General features: G+C 40.4%; 2 protein-coding genes across 2 annotated transcripts; both read right to left on the bottom strand.

Moving 5' to 3' along the window:
• Positions 1–7,025: 7,025 nt before the first annotated feature.
• Positions 7,026–9,146, bottom strand: LOC138871711 (uncharacterized). The gene is made up of 4 exons (XM_070149609.1): positions 8,761–9,146; positions 8,208–8,331; positions 7,777–7,979; positions 7,026–7,266 (listed from the first exon to the last, which is right to left on the bottom strand). The coding sequence occupies exons 1-4, from the start codon at positions 9,144–9,146 to the stop codon at positions 7,026–7,028; spliced, it is 954 nt and encodes a 317-aa protein (XP_070005710.1).
• Positions 9,147–9,181: 35 nt separating this feature from the next.
• Positions 9,182–9,976, bottom strand: LOC138871712 (uncharacterized). The gene has a single exon (XM_070149610.1). The coding sequence runs from the start codon at positions 9,974–9,976 to the stop codon at positions 9,182–9,184; it is 795 nt and encodes a 264-aa protein (XP_070005711.1).

Consider the following 9,976-nt stretch of genomic DNA (forward strand, 5'->3'; position numbering starts at 1 on the left):
ACCGAAGAGTCGGTGGAAGTGAAGCTTCATGAAGAAAAGTTCTCGCCGTTTCTATAATATGTAGGGGTGTCAATGGTTCGGTCCGGATGAATATTTTATAAATTTTGTACCGTGCTAATTTTCGGTTATTCTATTATGTATAACCAAAATTAGACTTTTAGAAAGTGTACCAATCATGTCGGTTTCTCTTCGGTATCGGTACGGTACGGTTAATTTTCAGTATTTCTTTAAATATCATTTAAAAATCACTACTAAAAGCATAATGCAATAACATACGTACTTTTATAGGACTTACCAAAACTCTCTAGATATTTTTACTATTTAAAGGGTGATAAATTAAGAAAACATAAAAGATAGCTAGAGTGTAGATCTATCAAGCGTGAAAGAAACTAAGCAAAGATAAATAAATAAATCACATGAGTGGAAAGATATTAAGCAAATTGGGACTCAAGAATAAAGTCTATAGAAGATTAAATATTCGAGAATATAAATCTAAATCATACGAAGGAGACATATTCAATACATTGTAGTTTAGTACTCATAATAGCTAGAATACCTTGTGTCTTGCTAGTGAATATGTTGGAAATAGTTTAGTTTTAATAGGAGTATTATAATAGGTTTGGAATTAGGATTATTAGTTTAATTACTTGTTGCCTTGTAACCGTTTTCTTAGTTCCAAGGCCCGAGGAAAAATTTAATATTTTATTATTTTTTAACTTAATATATAAATATATTTCTCTCATGTAAATTTATTCGGTAAGGCTTTGTATTTTTTTGGTTTATTTTTATAAATAAAAAATCTGCCCTAATTATCGGTACGGTTAGATTTATATAAAAATCTACAGTTTTATTAAAAAAAACCTAAAAATTGGTTTCGTGCGATACGGTTCAATCGGTTTATTTGATTTTTAAATATCTATTGACACCCCTCATAATATCTCTGTTATGTCTTTCGGCAAGAGCAACTCTTTGGGGGTATATCACAAAAGACTCTCAACTAGTCACTGAATATTTGTAAAATATTCAATCCATGGCTGACGAACTCTCTACTATTGGTGCCCCGGTCACAAGCTCTGATACCATATAAGAACAAGAGTAAAGCACAAAAGCTGATATGTTTATTAAATCAAAGCAACCTTTAAATACAAGAGTGAAAAACTAATTCCCTAAACTGTAATATGACCAATATTTTGGCTAGTGGAGTCCATCCCACATAAGCATAAGCCTATTTGCAAGTAGATTTTGCTGGCAATATTCTTTAGGGCTAAAGTATTGCATTATGTGGTGGATATCATTTGTAAAAGTTGTATATTTTCTTTTAAAGCTTGGAGTCCAAGGCTTTTTTACCTATAAAAGATCATTGATGACGTCCAAATCCACTACTACAAAGTAAATGGACGCGGTCACATGTAGGGGGGCAAAATAGTTCAAAGAAAATAGTTAACCACCCATATTATCCATTAAAAATGGGTTGGATAATGAACTATTTAAAAATGGGTCAATATGGATAAAACCATATTATCCATTTAGAAAATGGATAATCAACGGGTAACCAATGGGTCTTAAAGCCTCAAATTGGGGGTTCCACAAGTTAGGGAGACTAAGAATTCTCCCAAAAATGATCATATCCAAGAAGTCATGGATAATATGGTTACCCATATTATCCGCCGGTTAACCCGTATTTTATCCGTATTAAATATGGGTCGGGTCGGATAATTTACTAGTTTTTTTATTATTTGTTTTTTACCCGAATTATATCCGACCCGACCTGCCCGTTTGCCACTCCTAGTCGCATGCAATATAATTTACCCAACTATGAGTCGGGGTCGAATCCCACAGAGAACAATATGTAGGCAATTAGGAATATAAGAGAATTATCATTTATTATGCAATGCCAAACACTTAGAATTATTTTTAGAAAATATTTATACCTAAATGCAAAAATGTAAACTAACCTAGAAAGCAAGTAAAATGATCAATGGCTACAAATATGGATACACGGGAAATTACACTCAATTAACGATCCGATGTATTTCACGATTTTATAAATATGAACGAGTTTATGTTAATTAGCCTCAGGTAATAATTCTATATTAGCTTCTTCTAAAGACTAACAAGACTTCCTACTTGAATTGTCCCTAAAACAATAAGGAGATTAAGCACACCCGATTATGGCTACAAGTAGTTCAATCCTATCCCTAGGTAGAATCTATAAAATGAGGGTTAAAGCCTCAAGTTCTTGTTAATTAATCTTTCCCAACCCCAAATAATCTTTCTCAAAATTAATTCGAAGTTAATGGGCGAGTCCTAGGGTTAGCTAGTCCCTTTGGAAACATTAAAGAACAAGAATAATTAAAGAAAAAATAACTCACTTCATAAAAGATAAAAAATCATTCAATACATAAACACGCCAAGATATTTAATCCACACTTTAATTATGAATATTTTCATAAACAAGATTCAAGTGTTGAAATAAATACTACACACTTAAGATATTCAATACAAAGCAGGGAAATGAAGAAATGAATAAGAAATTTTTAACCAAAATCTTCGAAACTCAAGTGTATGTGCAAAAACCTTAGTTTCCAAACTTGTTCTCTCTAGTCTTGAGGACTGAAAATAAGCCAAAGATGTTTTACAAATGAGCTGGTTTGTGTATTAAATGGTTTGGGGTCAAAATCGTAAAATTCCAGAACTGCCCGATTTTTCCGCCCAGTTTCTTCTTCGCGTTCGCGAAGGTTTGTTTTCCTTAAGCTTCGCGTTCGTGATTGATCCTTCACGTTTGCGAAGGTTTGAATTCTGCTGCTTCGCGTTCGCGAAGGCCTGGCTTTCTGCTTCTTCACGTTGGACCTTCGCATTCGTGTTGGACCTTCGCGTTCGCGAAGGGTAAATCACTGGGCAGATTTTCATTGTCCATTTTAGCTCCTTTTGACTTGTTTTCACTTGGTTTCTTCACCATCACTTCTAAATCACATACAACTTATAAAATAGAAGTAAATGACATTAAACACATGATTTTATCAACCAAAAATAGCAAAAATCTAAATTTAAAGACGAGATAAGTTGGTAAAATACCCACTTATCAGTCATTCATTCATTTTCAACACACCAGCAAGATTTGAGTCTTTATTTCTTGTTTCTTCCTCTTCTCCTTTATTTATTGAGAGAGGTTTGTAAGAGAGTTGAGTGTTAGGAAACACTTGTGTGATCCCCTTTCTCTGGGGTGATCTTATGAGGTTATTCTTTCGGGGGTATTTGAGATTAATTAGAGTATTTGCTCTAATTATATACTCTTATTGGTATAGTGAATTTGCTCCTCTTCGCTTGTGGACGTAGGTCACTTTAAACGAACCACGTTAAATTTGTGTCTTCTTTATATGCTTTAATTATCGTTGTTATCAACTTGCATTGTCTTTGTTATTGTTATTATAATATTATTTGGCTAAATTCCATACTACCCGGGTTCGCAATCCTAACAAATTGGTATAAGAGCCGGATCTAACCAAGTTAGTTTTAGTAGTCAATATGACTCTAGCAAAGACTTATATTGAGAAATTTGATCGAATTGCAAACTTTGGGATGTGGCAATTAAAGATGAAAGCTATCCTAATTCAGGATGGCTTAGATTTGGCATGTCACGACCCATTTCCATAATAGGTCATGATGACGCCCAACACCATTTGCCGGGCAAGCCAACGCGGAAAATACTAAATAACTTTCATTTACCTTTAACCAAATTAGTTGAAATAATTCTTTAAGTAGAAACAAAAATCAGAAATGATCAGTAAGGACGAAATAATCATACAACCCCAAAATAATACAGTCTACCAATGTGTGTGCCAAGACCTGGTGTCACAAGCTGTGGGCAATTAGTAGAATATACAAAAGAATCACACTATCCTACTGTCCGAAACAGAATAGACAGCAAAAATACATAAGAAGGACTTCTTCAGGCTGCTGAACGGCATGGAAGGGAAGCGGCTAACCGTAGAAGTCTCGAAGTCCGCTCAGGAATGCGTACCAGACTGATAGCCAGATACACATGCCTCAGATCCTGTACAATTAAGTGCAGAAGTGTAGTATAAGTACATAAATAATATGTACCCAGTAAGTATCCCGTATAATCTCGAAAAAGTAGAGACGAGAGGTCGACTTGATACTTACTAGGGTCAAATAATATGAGAAAAATTTATAATAAGCATGGATAGCACAATTCATTAACGTTTTATGGCAACGAATAATAGTTTTTTTTCAAATAATGTCATGGGTATCCATTTACATTTCAAGGCATATATGAAGTTCACTCCACAGAGAAATACTAAGTAAAGCATGTGCAAGTAACAAGAGCGACGTACGACCCGATCCAACATAAAAGAAAATTGTGCACTGTCGAGGGTCGAACGACTCGCACCATAGATGCATCTATTACCCCGCTTGCGAATCACACGTGCGACACGGTCAAATATAAATAAGCTCATCAACAAGCAGACAATAATATATATATCTGAGGAGTGTTTATTCATAGGAATATCCAAATTCTCTTTGAAAAGACCAAACAGGATAAGGTTCCTCCACTGGCCTCATTTACCTTAATCAACATAATTTATACGAATCCGAATTTATCATCAAGTTACAAGAATATCACGTAGAGCATGCTTTTGGGTCCTAGACTACCCGGACTTAACATAATAGTCGCTACGCACGGACTCTCGTCACCTAGTGCGTATGTAGCCCCTGCATATAATAGCAATTAATTCAATTATTACACCTATGGGGACAATTCCCTCTTACAAAGTTAGAAAAGAGATTCACCTCGCTTCAAAGTGTACTTTCAATACCAAGAACGAGTCCAAGCCCTCAATTCGGAGTCGAACGATCCCAAACTAGTTATATGAGGCAAGAACTAGTCAATATAGGTTCACAAGATCGAATTCTAGCTATTTAAGTAATTTTCGAACCTTTAACACAAGTTTTCTAAAATCCGACCCGAGGCCCACGTGCCCGTATTCCAAAAAATTTCGAAGGAAGTTGTTCTCTATAACCTAAGGATCGATAATATATGATTTCTAATTTATTCCATAGCAAATTTCGTGGTTAAATATAACTTTTACTAAAACCCTAGGTTTTTGCTCTAACCCCATGATTTCACCTTAATACTAGTGTTTAATCTACCTAAGACATGATTATTAAACTAGAAATAGGTAGAACACACTTACCTCAAGATGCTAGGTGAAGATCTTCTCTCAAAAGCTCTAAAATCGCCAATGGAAGAGTGAAAAAGTGATAAAAATGGCTTAGAACCCGTATTAAATGAACCTCACTACTTCAGCGATTTTCGCATCTACGGTCAGGGGGTCGCATCTGCGAGAAATGGACTGCATCTGCGAAATGGTCTAAAAGAGCTGGGACCGCTTCTGCGGTCTTATGGCCGCATCTGCGGTTCCTAACCTTGCCTGCCCTGGGCCGCATCTGCGATGAAAGGACTGCTTCTGCGGTCTCGCACCTGCGGTCCACCAACCGCATATGCGGTTATGATAGAAGCAGCAACTTTAGCTCTTCTAAAAAAATTCAACTTCACTCGAGCCTCATCCGATTGACGCTCGGGGCTCCCAGGCCCCACCCAAATATACCGACAAGTATAAAATCATGAAACGGAACTACTCAAACCTTCGGAACACCCGAAACAACGCTAAATCTAAGAATCACTCCCTAAAACCAAATGAATCAAACTTATGAACTTCAAGTTCTTAATTTTCCTCTAACGGGCCAAAACGCTCTTAAACTACTCGGATTGACACCAAATTTTGCGGGAAAGTCTTAAGTGATATATCGGACATATACTGGGCCTCGGAACCAACATACGAGCCCGATACCCATGAAATCAATCATTAATTAGTTTCTTTAAATCCTTAAAACTTCAGATTAATAATTTCTAACAAAAATTCATTACTCGGGCTAGGAACCTCAGAATTTGATTCTGGGCATACGCCCAGGTCCCATATTTTCCTACGGACCCTCCGGGACCGTCAAATCACAAATCCGGGTCAATTTGCTCAAAATGTTGACCAAGGTCAAACTTAGCATTTTAAGAAAATCATAAGGAATCAAATGGGCACATTTCACTCCAAACTCTTCCAAATCCTGAACCAACCGTCCCCGCAAGTCGTAAAGTAGCTAAAGCAAGCACGATGAGTTTTATTTAAGGGAACGGGGTTCTAAAAGGCTAAATGACCGGTCGGATCATTACATTCTCCACCTCTTAAACAAACGTTCGTCCTCGAACGGATGTAGAAAAGTACCTGAACTGATGAATAAATGGGGATATCTGCTCCGCATGTCCTCCTCGACCTCCCAGGTCGCCTCCTCGACTGGTTGGCCCCTCCACTGGACCCTCACCGCAGAAATCCTCTTGGACCTCAACTGGCAATCCTGTCTATCAATAATGGCAACTAGCTCCTTCTCATAACCCAAGCTCTCATCCATCTGAATAGTACTGAAGTACATGGGACAAGTCGGCATGATACTTCCGAAGCATCGATACATGAAAAACTGGATGAACTCCCGATAAGCTGGGAGGTAAGACAAGCTCATAGGCAACCTCCCCAACTCATCTCAACACCTCAAAGGGTAAAACTTGGGCTCAACTTGCCCTTCCTCCCGAACCTCATAATACCTTTCATTGGCGAGACTTTCAAGAGAACCTTCTCGCCAACCATGAATGACACATTACGCGCCTTTTAATCTGCGTAACTCTTCTGTCTGGACTGAGCTGTACGAAGCCTCTCCTAAATCAACCTTACCTTATCCAAGGCATCTTGTACCAAATCTGTACCGTATAACCTAGCCTCGCCAGGCTCGAACCACCCGATAGGAGAACGTTAACGACGACCATATAAAGCCTCGTATGGAGCCATCTCAATGCCTGATTGATAGCTGTTGTTATATGTAAACTCCGCCAAGGGCAAGAACTAATCCCACTGCCCTCTAAAGTCAATCACACATGCCCTGAGCATGTCCTCCAAAATCTAAACTGTCCGCTCTGACTGCCCGTCGGTCTGAGGATGGAATGTTGTGCTGAGCTCTATACGAGTCCCTAACCCACTCTGAATGGCTCCCCAGAAATGGGAGGTGAACTGAGGGCCCCTATCTGATATAATGGAAACCAGCACACCATGCAACCGGACTATCTCCCGAATGTATATCTGAGCATACCTCTCCGCTGTATAAGTAGTCGCTACTGGGATGAAGTGAGCCGACTTGGTCAATCTATCAACAATGACCCATACTGAATCAAACTTCTGCAAGGTTCACGGTAACCCAACTACGAAATCCATGGTGATGCGCTCCCACTTCCACTATGGTATATGCATCTGCTGATGTAGGCCACCCGGTCTCTGGTGTTCATACTTGACCTGCTAGCAATTCAAACACCTGGCTACATACTCCACTATGTATTTTTTCATCCTCCGCCACCAATAATGCTGCCTCAAGTCACGGTACATCTTCGTAGCACCTGGATTAATGGAATACCGCGAACTGTGAGCCTCCTCTAGAATCCTCTCCCTCCGACCATCAACATTAGGAACACATAAATGACCCTAGAGTTGCAAAACACCATCCTTGCCAATAGAAACCTCCTTGGAACCTCCCTAAAGCACCGTCTCTCTGAGAACCACCAAATGTGGATCATCGAACTATCGGGCCTTGATCTGCCCCAACAACGAATATTGAGCAACCACACACGCAAGAACTCGGTTAGGCTCTGAAATGTCCAACCTCACAATTCTGTTAGCTAAGAATTGAATGTCCAAAGCTAGTGGCCTCTCCGCTGCTAGAATGAATGCCAAGCTACCCATACTCTCCACCTTTCTAATCAAGGCATCCGCGACCACATTTGCCTTGCCTGGATGATAAAGAATGGTGATGTCATAATCCTTCAGTAACTCAAGCCACCTGCGGTACCTCAAATTATGATCCCTCTACTTGAACAAATGCTGCAAACTGAGATGATCAGTATAAACCTCACATGATACCCCATACAGATAATGCCTCCATATCTTAAGAGCATGAACAATCGCGGCCAACTCTAGATCGTGCACAGGATAATTCTTCTCATGAACCTTCAGCTGACACGAGGCACATGCAATAACTCGTCCCTCCTGCATTAATACACATCCCAAGCCAACGCGTGAAGCGTCGCAATATACCGTATACATCCCTGAATCGGAAGGCAACACCAGAACCAATGTCGTAGTTAAAGCTATCTTGAGTTTCTGAAAGTTTTCCTCATAATCATCGGACCAACGGAAAGGAGCACCCTTCTGGGTCAATCTAGTCAAAGGTGATGCAATAGATGAAAAGCCCTGCACAAATTGCCGATAATAACCTTCTAACCCTAGGAAACTTATGATCTCGGTCACTGAGGTAGGACGTGGCCAACTTTGAACCGCCTCAGTCTTCTTGGGATCCACCTCAATACCCTATCCTGACACAACATGCCCCAATAATGCCACCGACTCTAGCCAAAACTCACACTTGGAGAACTTAGCATATAGCTTCTACTCTCGCAAGGTCTGAAGCACTACTCTCAAATGCTGCTCGTGCTCCCCCAAGCTACGGGAGTATATCAAGATGTCGTCAATGAAGACGATGACAAATGAATCAATATAAGGCCTGAACACCCTATTCATCAAGTCCATAAATGTTGTTGGGGCATTAGTCAAGCCAAAAGACATCACCAAAAACTCATAATGGCCATACCTAGTCCAGAATGCAGTCTTCGGAACATCCGAGTCCCGAATCTTCAGCTGATGGTACCCTGACCTCAAGTCTATCTTAGAGAACACCCTCACACCCTGCAGCTGGTCGAACAAATCATCGATACAAGGCAATGGATACTTGTTCTTGATGGTGACTTTGTTCAACTGGCGGTAATTAATGCATATCCGCATAGTCTCATCCTTCTTCTTCACAAATAATAATGGTGCACCCCAAGGTGATACACTGGGCCTAACAAACCCCTTTGCCAACAACTCCTCAAGCTGCTCCTTCAACTCCTTAGGAACCATACGGTACAGAGGAATAGATATAGGCTGGGTACTTGGAGCCAAATCAATACAGAAATCAATATCACGATCCGGCGGCATGCCAGGAAGATCAGAATGGAACACATCGCGAACTCTCAAACTACTGGAACTAAATCAATCATCAGAGACTCTACGGTGGTGTCCCGAACATAAGCTAGATAAGACAAACACCCCTTCTCGACCATATGCCGATCCTTTAGGAAAGAAATAACCCGACTAGGTGTATCAACTGTGGAACCCTTCCACTCCAACCTCGGCAACCCGGGAATCACTAGTAAAATAGTCTTGGCATGGCAATCTAGGACGGTGTGATATGGAGATAACCAATCCATGCCCAGGATGACCTGAAAATCGATCATATCGAGCAACATGAGATCTGATCTGGTCTCGAAACCATAGAATGTGACCACACAGGACTGGTAGATCCGATCCACAACCATAGAATCACCCACAAGAGTGGACACATGAACAAGAGTGCCCAAAGGCTCAGGAGAAATAACCAGAAAACGAGCAAAAAGAGATGATACATATAAATAAGTAGACCCTGGGTCAAATAATACCGAAGCATCTCTACCACCGATGGAGATAATACCTGTGATGACGGCATCTGAGGCTAATGCATCTGGCCTGGCCGGAAGGGCGTAGAATCTAACTAGAGCACCGACTGGCTGGCCTCCACCTGACTGAGCAATAGTTGGCTGACCTCTCCCTGCCTGGCCTCCACCTCTAGGACGACCCCTGCCAGCTTGCTCTCCACCTCTAGGTGGCGGGGCAGCCGGTGCTGAAGTCATAGGCTGCTGAACCTGATGCACTGCCTTGCCCCGAAGTCTGGGGCATGTCCTCTTCATGTGACCCGGATCTCCACACTCGTAGCATACTCCCGGTACCAT

This window comes from Nicotiana sylvestris, chromosome 6 (assembly GCF_000393655.2).
Source record: "Nicotiana sylvestris chromosome 6, ASM39365v2, whole genome shotgun sequence".
Classification (NCBI taxonomy): domain Eukaryota; kingdom Viridiplantae; phylum Streptophyta; class Magnoliopsida; order Solanales; family Solanaceae; genus Nicotiana; species Nicotiana sylvestris.

Coding starts and splice junctions, on each gene's coding strand:
- LOC138871711 (XM_070149609.1), bottom strand. CDS start 9,146: ATGCCGCCGGATCGTGATATTGATTTCTGTATTGATTTGGCTCCAAGT. Junction 8,332..8,760: donor AAGACTGCATTCTGGACTAG/GTATGGCCATTA, acceptor ACCTTTGACTAG/ATTGACCCAGAAGGGTGCTC. Junction 7,267..7,776: donor TTAGCTAACAGAATTGTGAG/GTTGGACATTTC, acceptor CATTGTTGATAG/ATTGACCAAGTCGGCTCACT.
- LOC138871712 (XM_070149610.1), bottom strand. CDS start 9,976: ATGGTACCGGGAGTATGCTACGAGTGTGGAGATCCGGGTCACATGAAG.